The sequence below is a fragment of the Argopecten irradians genome, chromosome 1 (assembly GCF_041381155.1).
Source record: "Argopecten irradians isolate NY chromosome 1, Ai_NY, whole genome shotgun sequence".
NCBI classification, from domain to species: domain Eukaryota; kingdom Metazoa; phylum Mollusca; class Bivalvia; order Pectinida; family Pectinidae; genus Argopecten; species Argopecten irradians.
Genome location: NC_091134.1, coordinates 62,250,854 through 62,266,486, shown reverse-complemented (window position 1 = coordinate 62,266,486; position 15,633 = coordinate 62,250,854). Strand labels below are relative to the sequence as shown.

Genomic DNA, 15,633 nt, shown 5'->3' with positions numbered 1-15,633 from the left:
TTACAGATGAAAAAAAAAGTTCCCTATTATTCGTTCCGGTGTTAACTTACATAAAGTAAACTTCCGGTGAAGTTAACCTTCACGTGTTGTGTTTGAACCAGTATCAATTTAGAAAATGGGAAATGCTAATGCACCAGCGGCTCCAGCAGCACCATCTACCCCATCAACACCAGAAGAACCTCCAAAGAAACTGAAACCATGCTGCGCATGTCCTGAAACAAGGGGACCAAGAGATGAATGGTACAGTAAATCTTGTTTCATCATGCATGTTTACTGTTTTGTTGTGGAATATTTTTGTATAACGCAGGGGTAGAATTTATTTTTTTAAGCCACTATCCATTTTTGCAAAATGGTAAAATTTTGACTCGCCAAATCAGAAATCTACTTGCCGCTTTGAAAGTAAAATTAAAAGCAACCAAATTCACTGTAATTTATGTTACTTATTGTAGGTAATAACAAATGTTTAACATTTTTAGTGTCCATGTAGTGTAACAATTTATTTTCAGATTGTGTCACTTTGTGTAAATGAAAACAAGTTAATATGAAAACAGGGTGTTTGTTTAAGCCCACATATAATGAACAGCAGAATTGATAGTGTTTTAAGTAGACTAAATAACATAAAATAAATCACTGTCTTAAGGTCTGCACAGTGTACAGGTACAGTGTTTGGACGCCTGGTTCTCGGATTGTTTATATATTAGAATAAAATCTGATGCGCTCACTCGCCAAAAATTGCAAGTACAATATTTTTCAACTCGCCATTTCAAAAATCAACTGGTATTTGGCCAGTTGGCAAGTGTTAATTTCGAACCCTGATAACGTTAACAGTAGAGCCGTTTTCGATTATACTGTTTGACTGGTTGGACCAAGTTGTTTGTTTATGAATTAAAGACGGACCTTATGATTTTATATTGTTTTCAGACGAGCCTTGATAAACCCTCACAGGCCTGTATTAAAAACTGCTGATCCGTCAGGATTTATACATGATATAATGACTTTACTTGCAGGTTGGGCACAACCCTGTATATGGGTAACAGTTACCCATTTGAGTAGCAGGTACCTGTTTGAGTAATCAGTCAGTTACCAAAATGAGGAATTATGTGAAAGAAAAATGCATGAAGGTGTTTTAAACTTTTTTTTTTTATCAAAAAAGGGTGTAATGATTTTGACATGGCACCATCACTAACATAACTTAGTAAATTATTAATCAAAATGGGAAAACTTCTTTATCTCAATTTTGGTAAAAGTTACAAACTAAATCACCTCCATTGCTTACTATATATGGTGCTAAAAATAGAACACAGGTAAAACTCATTCAACCATATGCATGACATTTGCACTGAATTTCCCTACGGCTATACACTGTCTGTAGTGACTAATCAATGGAGAACACTTAAATTTTCATTTTACAACAAAGTGAGACAATAACACAGACATCGCTAAAGTTGGGAAAAAATGGCCGGACATTCGGACCAGCAAGGACTGTGAATAAGACGGACAGAACATGATTTTGCCGGACCGAACATTAATGTGAATTTTTGAAATAAACATAACTTCCTGCTATAAGTATCCAGGCAGCTGTTTTCATGATTATCTTACGCAGTTTATGTTTTTGCCAGGTTTGGCACCTGCGTAATACTTAAGAGACGCTATTTCTACTGAATTCCTGTACTCAATAATTGCCGGGCGGTCAGTCCAGATCGGATTTTAAAATAAGTGGTCCGAGTCAAATTTTGTCGGACATGTCTGCTGGACCGGCAAATTTCGCGATGTTTGATAACAGAATTTGACATTTCATGCACAGAAACATAGAGTCTTAGATTAGTTGTAAGGCATTCTAAAACTTTAACGCCTTTTTTGGTAATAATTTTTAAAGCAACATTAATGTGTTTTCTTTTCATAGAATTCCTCATTTGGGAAACTTTTTTTTTTTTCAATTTTACTTCATTTCATTCCGAATGCAAATAGCATATAGGATTACAATAAACATACCCCTAAAAAAATACAGGTAAACTAGATGGATCCGGCCAAATTCACTGATTGTGGCTGTCCCATTATACTACGAGGTGTGCAGGGTATACATCTCTTGCTGTAAGTAGTCAGTCGCCATTGCATTCACGGGACAAATGGAAACAAGACATCGTGATCATAACTTAACCATTAAGGTTACCATAAACAGAGCGGTACCTCGACATTCATAGATCGTCAGCCCCTCAGAATGGACAGATTTTTTTCCCGTAAAATTTTAAAATCACCTCTATCAATGTATTTTGCGCACCCCCAACTTCATATTTTATTTTTTGCTCAGAAAAATTGCGCAAATTACACAAGTTTTTACGGTACATATGAAACTTATTGATTACTCAAACAGGTGTCTGTTACTCAAATGGGTAACTGTTACCCATATGCAGGGTTGTGACCAACCTGCTGTACAGCCATTAGTGCAAATGTCATGGTTGTTTGAATTTTCCCTGTGTCCTATCAGAAACACATATTTCTGGTCCCATTTTTAGCCCCTAGCAAGCTTAAGAAATAGATTTGTGTGACCTATAATTGATCATCTCCATAATCATTTTATCAACTTTAATCATGTCCTTAAATTATGATAATATATATCATACAACAAAAAATAATATATATCATATAACCATAGGTGCTTGAACTTCTATCTTTAAAATATGTATAAATATTATAAAAAAATAGTCTATTCTTTATTTTTTATAGCAATACAGTGTATTATATATATATCTTTTTAGCCCACCATCATCAGATGGTGGGCTATTCAAATCGCCTTTCATCCGTGATTCGTCGTCCATGGTCGGTCATCCCTCCGTAAACAATGCTTGTTACCGCTATTTCTCAGAAAGTAATGAACAGATCTGTCTCAAATTTTCATATGTAGGTTTCCCTAGGGCACACAGAGTGTCATGCTAATTTGAGTCTGATTGGAAAACCAATATGACCACCAGGCAGCCATCTTGGATTTTGGCAGTTGATGTTTGTTACCATGTGTACTATTACTCAGAAATTACTGAAGGGATCTGTCTTAAATTTCATATGTAGGTTCCCCTAGGGCACTGTGAGTTTAAATTGATCAGAAAAACAATATGGCCGCCAGGCAGCCATCTTGGATTTTGGTAGTTGATGTGTGTTACCGCTATTTCTCAGAAAGTACTCAATGGACCTGTTTCAAATTTCATAAGTAGGTTAATGTTTCCCTAGGGCACAAGGAGTGTCATGCAGATTTTCAGACTGATCAGAAAAACAATATGGCCGCCAGGCAGCCATCTTAGATTTTGGCAGTTGATGATTAATACCCCTATTTCTCAGAAAGGGATCTGTGTCAAATTTCATATGTAGCTAGGTTTCCTTAGGGCACACGGAGTGTCATGCTAATTTGAAACTGATAGGAAAACCAATATGGCCACCAGGCAGCCATCTTGGATTTTGGCAGTTGATGTTTGTTACCACATGCACTATTACTCAGAAAATACCGAAGGAATTTGTCTCAAATTTCATATGTAGGTTCCCCTAGGGCACTGTGAGTTTAGCTGATTTTGAGATTGATCGGAAAAACAATATGGCCACCAGGCAGTCATCTTGGATTTTGGTAGTTTGAAGGGATTGTTCTCAAAATTTCATGTAGGTTGTTATAGAGCCCTAGTTCTGCCTATTGCATTTTGGGACCGATTGGTCAACAAGATGGTCGACCACCATCTTGGAATTTGATAGTTTGAAGTTTGAAAAGCAGAGAAAAGAAGTTTTAAGTTTGAAAACTAAGGCAGAAAAAAGAAGTTTAAGTTTAAAAAGCGGAAAAAAGAAGATTAAGTTTGAAAAGCAGAGAAAAGATCCCTCTTTCATTTGTCAGACATAGATCAATCTTTTGTGGGTGCCAAGATCTCGCTGGGATCTCTTGTATAATATTGATATATGTAATATTTAAAAGACAGAACTTCAAAAAAAAGCGATATGAAATCTTCACTGAAATTCAACATCAAAGAGATTGAGTATAATCATAGAATGTTTGTGAATTTTAAGAAACTTCATTATAGGACGTTGATTATGGATTTAAAATTTAAACCTGAAGATCTCCTAAAACTCTCATCCTTATCAAAACAGTCTAACAGATAAATTTCTGACAATTTTCTGTATGGTGTACATCATGTATTCTACTCCAATTCATGGAACAGAAGACACTTTTGAAATGTTACATCATGCAACAACGCAGCCAGCAAAATAATGTTCAGAAAATAGACTGACCAGTGCCATCTCAAATGCATGTTATGGTAGATATAATATAGAGTTGTCATCGTTACAACGATATTGATATATTGATCATCATCTTCCGATAGGATATCGATTCCTATTTTCTGAAATCAATTCAATGACCAAAAATATACTTGATGACCTAGTAACATTGGAATTCCAGATGCCAACGACTTATACATTATTTCTTACATTATACCAATTGTATATATTTTGTAAGGTTTCTGATCATGTTAACTCTAAGATTTTTTCACAACTACCACAAATTATATAGGAAATACATGTACTACAGATTTCATCCTTTTCTCAACAGCAGCATAATTTCAATATATATCAATACTTAAAATTTACATCAATGACAGCTCTATTATAATATCGGTATTGATGTTTTCTAGATTTACGTCATTATTGGGTGTAATTTTAAGTGAGCAATGGTTGAATGTATATTTGAATGAACTGTTCCAGCTGTTTAGCTACCAGTAGATTTGTCCAAATTTGGCAAAATATAATATAAATTACCGTATTCGACCCAATAAGCGCCCATGTCCCTATAAGCGCCCCTCCCCCTTTCTGAGGCCTCAATTTCAATTGCCCAGGCACAAATAAGGACCAAAACTACATATAACGGTATAAATTTGCAATAATTTAGACTTATTAGCACCTTTTCATTTTTATCAATTTTTTAAGTGACCTGGGCGCTTATCGGGTCGAATACGGTATATAATATTTTTGTTACAATGTTTCTTGACAAAAAACCTGTTTACTTTTACAGCATAGTTCTTAAAGGAGAGGAAAACTGTAAAGACTTGATTGAAGCCCACAAAGAGTGCATGAGAAAGCTTGGATTCAAAATTTAGCAGATTAGGTAGAGAGGTATGTAGAAAACCTGTCTTTGAATTAAAATATTGGTAAGACCTTTGAGCATTATTCTCAACATCTTTTGAGCTTATTGAAAATAATGCTTGATTTTTTTTGTTAAGTAACTGATTGTTATCGATTACAAGCCAAAAATACCTGTAAGTAATCGATAAATAATCGAATACCCATAATCGATTACAGCATTTTCTAATAAATAATTAGTTACCGTATTTTTTTGCGCATATAGTGCGAACTTTTTTTCATAAATTATCAAGTGAAAAGTTGGGGTGTGCAGTATACGCAGGTACAAGGCATGGCCAGCTCCTGGGTCATGATCACCGACCGACAGGTCCTAGATAAAGTGTGCATTTTTAAGTAATTGTGCTCATGCCTGGTTTTGTTCTTTGTTTTGCAACACCAAAACAGTAAAGTTATAATCATATAGACATCAACACAAAAAGGATGTATGTGTATGTAGTAAATCACAATTTTTCTTTGTAGATTCTACCAGCTATTGAACAAGATATTTCCATTATGTGGACTCCTTTATACTCTAGGTCTTTGTTTATGTTTTCAGATATGAAAGAACTACAGGATTGTCCGGATTGAACTTGTGGTATTTCCCTGGATGAATGTTTGCTGTTTGAAAATGGATGTGTTTATTTATTAGGATAAAAGCAATAAGTAGACAAGGCTGTGTGTTTTAGTCATGGTGGCATCTTACAAATGTGAATAAAACAGTACAATTTACACATACATGCCTTGCTATCCAGAATACTGAGGCAGTACAAGGTACTCATTTCTTCAGCAGTGCATGGATTTCAATAGCTTTAAAACGTTCCTTAATTTAGCAATATGCAGAGTAATAGTCATTATTTCTAAATGTACTTGATTTAATGTCTTCATGAAATCCCTCTGTAATGAATCGCTATACACACAAGGTACATGTATAGATAGAATTTTTAGTTAACATTTTTTCAAGTGCTTACTTAGGGTTTTTAAATTTTGTTTATGTCCATTGTATATTGTTTGTCTTGTTATGAATTTGTTATCTAACAATTGTTCTTTCAATGAAAATAAATGTACACATTTTCTATTTGGTTGTAGTTTAATTTTCTTTCTACCACAATAGGCGATGTTATTCAACTCTCAGGACATCGAATAAACACTGCAGCTGTTGATTAACAATTTTTATATACCACGTGCACGTGGTATAAACTTTGTACATATTCAGATTGGCTGACGGTGAACTTTGACCGAACTACATATTTCTCAGTGTCAAGTCATCATTGTCAACGTCATCAGTAATCAAATGACGTCATTCTATGTTGTGATCGCCGCTTGACGTCCAAAACTGCTGTTGGAAAGTATATGTTGAACTTTGACCGAACTACTTATTTCTCAGTGTCAAGTCATCATTGTAAAAGTCATCAATAATCAAATGACGTCATTCTATGTTGTGATCGCCGCTTGACGTCCAAAACTGCTGTTGGAAAGTGTATGTATCGTTGTCGTTGTGTCAAAATACGGGACGTTTTCATACATGTTAAATTGACCTTAAGTACTAATAATACATCTTGACGGATAAGAATTTCACTGATGAGTTTCGTAGAATTAACGTGTATGAAACGAACTTGATCTTAATATAAATATAAGATCTTGATGGTAATGGCTTGATGATTATCTCGCGGGAAATAGACGATGCCGTGTTATGCGAATGCTTTTACATGTATACATGTAGTCCGACAATGAATTTTATTTTCTGGGAGCAACTATGAAGATTTGAACTCAATAAGACCTTAAATAAGTACCATTATTTAACCCTAAAAATGTTCCCTAATAGAAGAATTTGATATCGTTGGATTCTTTATCAAACAATGACTTTTGAATACTAATTAGTGTCTTTTTGCCGATATATATATTACTACACGTTATTTGTATATTTCAGTAAATACACGTTACCGTATCCCCGCCGTATTTCTGTCGGCTAAAACGAATATAATTGTGGTAGAAACAGGTCACACTATTCGTGGTTGTTGAATATTGAATTTATTCCTAACTCGTAAGTTATTTTTTAAAAGTTACAAAAAGACACTCGCTAAAGCTTGTGTCTTTTGTAATTTAAAAAAAATATCTCACTCGTGTGGAATAAATTCAATATTCAACAACCACTTATTGTGTAACCTCTATGTAATTTAATGATAGTGGACATGGGATTATCTGTGGAAGAAAATCTTTGTATCTACATGTATATCTATATACCTGTAATCATGTTTATAAGAGTGTATTGAGGTACATTTTTGTGCAGGATATAGTTGTTACCATGATAAGTTGTTGGCTGTTTTCAAGAGTTTTGAGTCACTTTTACTTCAAGGCTATCTTGGAGAAACCTATACAGAAAACTAATCACAACTATACCATACACTGTATAACTTAAAATGATTGTGTAGAAACTATTGAGAGTACTGGTACCATGAAAAGGTACAAAAACAAAGAATTTGATATGATATTGTCACTATTGTTCCATGGGCTAATGGGGGGTGAGGGGGGTTGGGGGGGGGGGGGGGGGGGGTTGGGGGAGAATTACGGCGAATTAATGAAATTTTATAATTGAAAGATGAAACAACACTTGGAAGAGGTAAATCTATTGTTTGATTCTTTGTTTACTATATTATCACTTGTTAAAGATAGATTTTATTTGGTATGGGTTATACCTGGTTTAGATCAGCGAATACATATGGAGTACATGAGTTATCTCCCCTTGGATTATTAATTAGTACTTTTCATAATTTATAGCCATTTAGTAAAGTAGAAAATCAGTCTAACACTAGTCCATTGGAATATAATATGAGTCTTCAGTTTCAATAAAAATTTGAATAATATTATAATTTTTTGTATGTTTTGATATCCTAAACATATGGTATGTAATTACTTATGTTGCTTGAAAGACTTTATTAAGTACATAATCTATTAATCATATTTATGTATGTTTTGATTGAAATTACCCTAAGAAATGATTGATAGGTGTTAGTAGACTAATGTGCATGAAAGCGATATGTGCCACTGATATGAAATTATTGAAGATATAAATATGAAAATACCAAACTTGTTTACAGGTACTTATTTATTTTTATATAATTAAATATGTACAATTTATCTGAATTTCTAATTTCAGATAAGTGACAGAATTGACGCCTATTATTTACAAAAGTTTATGAAAATTAGGTGTACCAGCAAAATTCACAAATCCTTCCTTTTGTTGATACATCCAAACTAGCTAGATCTTTTTAAAATAATACATAATTACACTGTTAAGTTTGATGTATGCATCTCATTTCAAATGCTATAAAAGCAGATATATAGCATGTAAAAAAACTTCACAGAATTTTTGCATGATATTTATAAATAATTTCAAAATCTTTAAAACACTTGATGCTAGTTATATCTATCACAGTTTTAAGGTCATCACATTTCTCCCACTTTCAACCAAGCTCTCCTTGTCATTTCCTTTTTCGTGTGCACTAAAGTCTTTTTTGTTTTCCAAAATTCAAATTGATTCTTCTTGAAATTTTTTTATCTGATGGTAAATGTTTGATTTCACATTGATCTTTACTGTAAAAGGGACCGCCTAATCATATCTTTCCTGTCCGGTGTTAGGGATGTAGGGAATTCAATGTCAAATTCTATCACTAAGTCTCCCTTCTGTGATGGGTTCTGTGAAATTGGCATTCCTTCTCCAGGAACTCTTTTTGTGTATCCAGGCCTCAAAACAAAAAAAGAGAAATCACATACTTACAACATTGCAACAAAGAGAAGTTTAATTACTTATTTTTCATGAGAATTTTGAAAACATGATGCAGAGAGCTGCCTTATTTTTATTTCTAAAACTCAATGGAAGTCTTAATATCTGATTATGTTGTAGTTTTATTTGTAAATATTGAAAGATGCATTTAAGATATCGTAATTTTTGAGAAGTGAAGCATGTAACTTACTTGATGATATCATTGATGGGGATGTGTAGTGTGCGCTCGTCCAGAGTGTTAATTTCCACGTCACACCCTGTGAGAGCCTTACCGAGTGGTACCTTGGCAGTATGGACCAGGTTTACACCACTGCGTCTGAACCGAGGATGGGGCTTATCTTTTACGATGAATACAATGTCAGCTAAAATTGAAAGATTTAAATTCATTCCATTTTAATACATGTCATGTGAAAAAGATTTTTACATACTACATTATTTATAGAATGTCTAAGACAAATGCAACATATATCAAATGATCATTACACTATCTTTTCTTCCAATGATTATTTTCAAAATTCAGTTGTTTCAAACAGACACCAGAGACAAAACCAAGAGAAACTACAGTATTACCTGGCACATTGTTAGGTCCCTGATCGCCTTCCTCTGGAAATGTGATTTTCGTTCCGGGTTTCCATCCCTTTTTCACTGTGATTGTAAGAATTTTGTCCCTAATGCTGGAAGTATGGCCGTCCTCATTCATGACCTAGAATTATATCGGAGTATGATAGTATTTAACACTGATTGAATTAAGCTGGAATTTCACATTTGTTAGGGGGATGATATGGAAATTTAATGATGGCAAAAGAAAACTTTTTCTATGTAAAAAAATCTTGAAGCAAAATTAAAACTTACCCTTCTTGAAATCTTCATTTTTTTCGTGCAACCATGGTAAACTTCTTCTAGTGATAGAAATAAGTCCCTCTCAATAGGAGGATCTTGCTTCTTGCGACCTCTTCCCTGCAGACCTCCAAAACCCATGCTGAGGTCACCATCCACTCTGTCGTAAAACTCTGTAGAAATTCAAAACATTTTGTCATTTTCATAGATTGATATAACATAACTTTTGTACATGTATTTAATGAAGTGTTGCATGGATTGATACATCTTAGCTTCTATAGCTCCTTGGAGAACTCGTTTACAATAAAACTAAGACACACATAAAATTCAGTTCAACTGCTACTATTGAAATTTTACCTTGATATGGGTTATCTCCTCCAAAGAAATCTCTGAAAACTTTGTCAGAATTTCCATGGAATGTGTATCCTTGAGTCCATGCTCCAGTTTCCCCACTTCCCTCAGGCACACCATTCTTCAAACCTTCTTCTCCAAACTGATCATATACTGCACGCTTAGGAGCTGAAATTGCACAAATTATTTGAATTTAGAATTAGATAATGGATTCTGCATTTTACCGCCCTCTCCCCCTCCCAAGTGTATCGTCATTAACATATAACAAAGGCTACAGAGGATACACAATCTATTTAAATTGTTTCTTTAAAAAATATGATATTTAATTTATGCGTTTGTATCTAGGTTAAGTTACTAAATGAACGGAAGCGGCACATATACTGGAATATCATTGGTGGTCACGATCGATATTGGTTGGGTCTTTCATATTGTAAACACTGTTGTACTGCATTCCCTGTTATAGCACCAAAATGGACACTGGACAAAAGGTGGCAAACTGTATAACAATGGAGTATACTGTACTTTCTATCTGTGCAAGTAAGAAAAAACAACTTACGATCACATAACACATCATAAGCCTCTGCCACTTGCTTGAATTTGTCAAAAGCTGCTTGATCTCCAGGATTTCTCTCTGGATGGAAACGGAGGGATAACTTTCTGTATCTGTAAAACAATACAATATCAATAGTTGAATGATTTTCTTTGTAATTTAACAACTTTAAAGCCACACTATAGTATAAGTAACTATCAACAAAAAGTTCAAGTTAAATTCGACTTCGTTATTGTTAAAATTTGTAGATGTGGTTAAAATTAAGATATATTAAAGAATATTTATAATGTTTTTTTAATAACTTTGGTACAGCAGTTGTTGAAATTCGATACATGTAAACATGCTTTCATTTTAAACTGGTCTCCATAGAAGTTACGATTATTGCGGAACGGAAGTCGGAAAGTTCATGACCCGTTTTCGGAAGAGTTCGGACAGACATTACGTAGTTACGGTAATCACATGACTTTCTCGGCAACAACTTTACAATATCGGCTAACTTCGGCTTGTTTGACTAAGTGGGACCCACCTAGCGATGTTTAATATTTATTTGATTTTTATCAAAATATTCTGAATCATAATCGCTCATCTTGACTGCTGTCTCTGCATGATTTATAACAGGATTTTTTTTCAACATTCTTCTAAATCACGAAAAAAAAAATAAGAAAGATACAGATATTGGGCCTTTAATGTTTGTTTAATGACAAAGGGCCAGTCGCAGCCTTTACAGTAAAATTTGAGTATAAAACGGAACAACTTATTTGATTACATGCATGAAGACCCTTAAAATATTTTTGACAATCAATGTTTTATAAACCTGTTTTAGCTGCTACATTTTCTGCTCTACAGTACAGTTACAGAATTGGTGCCCAACTACCCACAGTGGTGGTCTTCGATGTAATTGAGGGTAAAAACTTTGAGAAAAGAAAGGATGTATTGACTGGTGGGTACCGTCGGGAACCAAAAGCGGGTGTTAAAGCCCAATCAATACAACATTGGTTTCTGGTTTAGTGTTTGCCTGTTCGCAGATTGTTAATTCAAAATTCAAATGCCGCTCTCTTGTTCTTGTAGATATGTAGTGGGTTTGAACTTGGTCGATCATCGGTGACCAGGTAGCTCAGTCGGTATAGCACTCGGCTAGTGTTCGGAGGGTCCCGGGTTCGAATCCCGGTCTGGTCACTACATTTTCTCCTCTCCTGTTACAGAATTGGCGCCTAACTAAATAGCCCACAGTGGTTGTGTTTGGAAGTGGCTCGTATGTCTTCGAGGGCGAAGACTTTGTGAAAGGAGAGAGGAGTGTAGCGGGATTGGACTTTGTTGATCATCGGTGACCAGGTAGCTCAGTCAGTAGAGCACTTGGCTAGTGTTTGGAGGGTCCCGGGTTCGAATCCCGATCTGGCCGTTACATTTTCTCTTCTCCTATTACAAATATATTAATTTATAAAGAAATATCTTACAGGTTGAGGTATTTTATTTAACACTACCAAAGAAAATAGAGAAGACATTATTCGAGTATCCTTACATACAAAATGTACACAATGTTTAGACCCATGCTCGTACAGAAAAACAGTTTAGATTTTTGTAGATTTTAGGTTATTCACTGATAATGAAAACACTGGCGAAATGAATGGGGTTATTTTATTGAATCTTTACAGATAAATAATGATCTCTATTACACCACTAATATGACGAAAGAAATTAAGGAACAAAACAGGATTTTTAGCCGTATGATAATCGGTATTCAGAAGAAACAGAGACACACGAGTCAAGACGATATGTTTTGTTTACATGGTTTCAAATACGGTTATGATCAAATTTCTATATGCTGTTAACAATATGATCACTTCATTGTGACTTACTGTTTCTTAATGTCGGTATCAGTTGCACTCCTCGATAAACTGAGGATGTTGTAGTAATCTACTCCCATTTTGACGTTTCAGTGGCTGAAACTCGTGAAACGTTATTGAAAAATGGCGTGTATCGCCTGGCAACGGTAAACACTGAGCTACGATTTATTGGTAAGCGTCAGTTACGTATTAAATGTTTTCGTATATTCGATTAACATACGGTCTATTTTTATTAAGATATCTTATTAGATGTACATATAGGCAGTGTTTATTATTTATAACGCCATAAAAGTTATTCACTAGTTTGGTTTTTAGGATAAAGAAGAATTATACGAAACTTTTGCTACGAAAACAAGGACATATGCATCTCCGAGCAACAACATCAAACAATATGGCCGCGTCGTAATGAATACATTGAGCGGTATGAAAGATTGATGGAAAGTGTTTGTTGTTGGACTTTTTGACGTACGTTGATATCGTCGTCTGTTAGAAAGAATGGAAGGGGATAAATGTGGCGTCCGGATTACGCCATCGGTGCTAGAATTTTATGATGCAGAAGTGAACACTGTGCATCAGCTAAATGTCACAGTAAAAAATACGAGTAAAACCAGCAAAAGCATTCGTTACTATGGCCCAAAAACTAAGGTAGGTGTTTCATATCTATTTACCACAGTAGTCCTAGGTATTGTTATTTATCGTAGAATAAAATTAATAAAGTTTTTAATATCTATTATCAATATGCAACCTAGACTTGTCCTGCACATTGTAGCTAGACCTCTAAAACTGTTTCTCAAAATATACATCTGCCATGCGCTACCATCAAAGCTGTTTCTCCAGCACGTACTTACAAATCAACGTCATTTGATGCACGGGAGGCCTACTGTAGTACAGGAAGCAAATTATTGTCATTTGTCTCCTTCGTCACTCCAAGGATTTATACGTCCTTGGTCAGTCTGGTCCAATATAAATGTTCTAAATTTTGTCAAGGAATTGCATTCCAAGAAAGTGATATGTAGCATATTTGCAACACTGTTGACTTGATGCAATAAAATGTTTGCTACAAGGTTTAAGTTAAACTTCTGATTTAGATCGAACAAGATAATTAGTCTGTCAATGTACAAATGTAGAGGAAATTATGCGTTGTACATACAAGTTTGTTGAACAGCTGACAGTATCAGCCCCAGAACAAATGTGATTTTCAGTATTACACCTCTGCCCATGGTCATACCATGTGTGTATTTTGATATTTCTGGATTGTACCATATTTGAACACTCAACAGTAGAATAAATGTACTGTTATAGAAAATTTTGACAACTTATGTACTGTAGTAATAATTATGTTTATTCGTAGTTAATATTAGAAAATACAGTTAGGATTAAATATGTTGCATTTCTTAAAATGTCATATTATTATTCTATGACACAGATGTTTCACAAAATTGTCAAAAAAATCAATACCTTAAAATGGGGGGAAATCCTTCAACCTTCCTGTTTATAATCAACATGTTACTTACCAAGAAGAAATAATCAAACCTTCCTATTTATTATAAATCCATGATCAAATCTTTCTGTCTATGTAATTAAGAATCCAAAAGCTTTTTATTGTTGCCAAAAAAGGTAGTTCATCTTGCATTAATCCTTATCCATTATTATGTTGGTAATCTGTCAATTTTTAAAACACTTATTTAAATTTGATTGTATACTTATTATGCTTCAGCATTTTCAACTAAAAGTAAGAAACCCAACTAAACCTGTAGCCCCAGGATTATGTGTACCTGCTGTGGTGGAATTCGAAATCAAAGAGGAGAAAGAAGTTACTGACAGACTTGTGGTCACAGTAGATGGAGATGTGATAGAAATACCATTGGTGGCGTAAGTAGGAAAGATTCACAAGTTCTATCACCAGTAATTATAAATGTTTCTCAATAAAAGGAAATTACACAATAAAATGAACATTGGTTTTAACAATTACTTACCTTTAAAATGATTGATCAAAAGTTTGATATAATAAAACTTATGTTTCTCATCACAATATTTAATTAGAGATTAACTTTTTGTGTGTTTCAGTTATCCTCCCCAACCTCTGCTTGAAATTGAGCAAGTGGTAAACTTTGGAAATCTTGTAGCTAACAGTAAGACTGTGTCTCATGAGATATCCTTGGTAAACCATGGCTCAAAGGCAGGAGACTTCAAAATCAAGTATGGAGGTGACAAGCCTATTGCCATCATGCCAAGCAGTGGCTCTGTTCCTCCTAAGAGTGTCCAGATGATAAAGGTATGAACTGGTTATTACTTGTTATTATTCTGATAAAATGAAGATTTGTTATCATTTGCCTGTTCTAATGAAAGTTTGGTGTTCGTAAAATGTGTTGGTAACCTATATACCGGTACATGTGTAGTTTTGTCTAACTGATGTGCCTTTTTTATTTCAGGTTGAATATGTTACAAAACAAGCTGGAATATTTGAAGAAGTGGCTAAGTAAGTCATAACACAACAACATATAGTCCAAATAAACAACTTAGCTTTTAAACTGTTTCAATAAATGATATGCTAATCGTTAAAAAATATTCAGAAATGGAATCAGTCTGAAGGTCAGAAAGGATATTATAAACATTGGTACCTGGTATAAGTTTAAATGTTCTCAACAATCTCTTACAGTATACATATGTATGTGTATTTCATAATAATACTATAACACTGCACTGTTAACATAATGGAAAAAATATAAAAAATAATGAATTGGGTCAGTTGCTAATCCTCATTATGTTTCCTATTTTCACTACAGGGTTAAACTGGAAGGAAAGGAGAGTAAAAATCTTGTGATAAAGGGAACATTAGTGGATAGAACACTGGAGGTTTTGGGCATGAACACACAGAAACCAGTGGAATGTGTTCGATTTGGAAGCACTTACTACGGCTCTGACAAAACAGAATGTGCTTTACTGTTCAACAATGGACCAGAACCTGTTAATTTTGTGGCTGTTCTTGATGAAGATGCAGTTGCACAAGAAATGGTATTAACTCTTCAAAATTAAAATATATATATGAAAACAACTGTTCCATTAAAAAACTTATTTATCAGAAATGATATCCTGTCAAATTCAATGGTCTGTAAAAGAAAAAA

General features: G+C 34.2%; 3 protein-coding genes across 8 annotated transcripts in view; 2 read left to right on the top strand and 1 right to left on the bottom strand.

The window, feature by feature from the left end:
- Nucleotides 1–42: 42 nt before the first annotated feature.
- LOC138336843 (cytochrome c oxidase copper chaperone-like) lies at nt 43–8,006 on the top strand. Its single transcript, XM_069286439.1, has 3 exons — nt 43–240; nt 5,039–5,139; nt 5,702–8,006. Exons 1-2 carry the CDS (start codon nt 116–118, stop codon nt 5,121–5,123), a joined length of 210 nt encoding a protein of 69 aa, XP_069142540.1. The 5' UTR covers nt 43–115; the 3' UTR covers nt 5,124–5,139; nt 5,702–8,006.
- A 223-nt stretch (nt 8,007–8,229) lies between these two features.
- Nucleotides 8,230–12,674, bottom strand: LOC138336812 (dnaJ homolog subfamily B member 13-like). Its single transcript, XM_069286408.1, has 7 exons — nt 12,521–12,674; nt 10,671–10,777; nt 10,121–10,282; nt 9,779–9,936; nt 9,497–9,629; nt 9,117–9,288; nt 8,230–8,887 (listed from the first exon to the last, which is right to left on the bottom strand). Exons 1-7 carry the CDS (start codon nt 12,586–12,588, stop codon nt 8,734–8,736), a joined length of 954 nt encoding a protein of 317 aa, XP_069142509.1. The 5' UTR covers nt 12,589–12,674; the 3' UTR covers nt 8,230–8,733.
- Nucleotides 12,675–12,865: 191 nt separating this feature from the next.
- LOC138336742 (cilia and flagella-associated protein 47-like) overlaps nt 12,866–15,633 on the top strand; it is a 42,855-nt gene continuing 40,087 nt past the window's right edge. For all 6 annotated transcript variants that reach the window (XM_069286303.1, XM_069286318.1, XM_069286311.1 and 3 more), the window contains exons 1-5: nt 12,866–13,153; nt 14,226–14,380; nt 14,576–14,783; nt 14,941–14,987; nt 15,295–15,523. In XM_069286303.1, coding sequence (XP_069142404.1) covers nt 13,004–13,153; nt 14,226–14,380; nt 14,576–14,783; nt 14,941–14,987; nt 15,295–15,523 — 789 coding nt within the window. In that variant the 5' untranslated portion in view covers nt 12,866–13,003. The remainder of the gene's footprint in view (nt 13,154–14,225; nt 14,381–14,575; nt 14,784–14,940; nt 14,988–15,294; nt 15,524–15,633) is intronic.

Coding starts and splice junctions, on each gene's coding strand:
- LOC138336843 (XM_069286439.1), top strand. CDS start 116: ATGGGAAATGCTAATGCACCAGCGGCTCCAGCAGCACCATCTACCCCA. Junction 241..5,038: donor AGGGGACCAAGAGATGAATG/GTACAGTAAATC, acceptor TTACTTTTACAG/CATAGTTCTTAAAGGAGAGG.
- LOC138336812 (XM_069286408.1), bottom strand. CDS start 12,588: ATGGGAGTAGATTACTACAACATCCTCAGTTTATCGAGGAGTGCAACT. Junction 9,937..10,120: donor AGGAGATAACCCATATCAAG/GTAAAATTTCAA, acceptor GAATTTCTACAG/AGTTTTACGACAGAGTGGAT. Junction 9,289..9,496: donor GGGACCTAACAATGTGCCAG/GTAATACTGTAG, acceptor TTTCAATTTTAG/CTGACATTGTATTCATCGTA.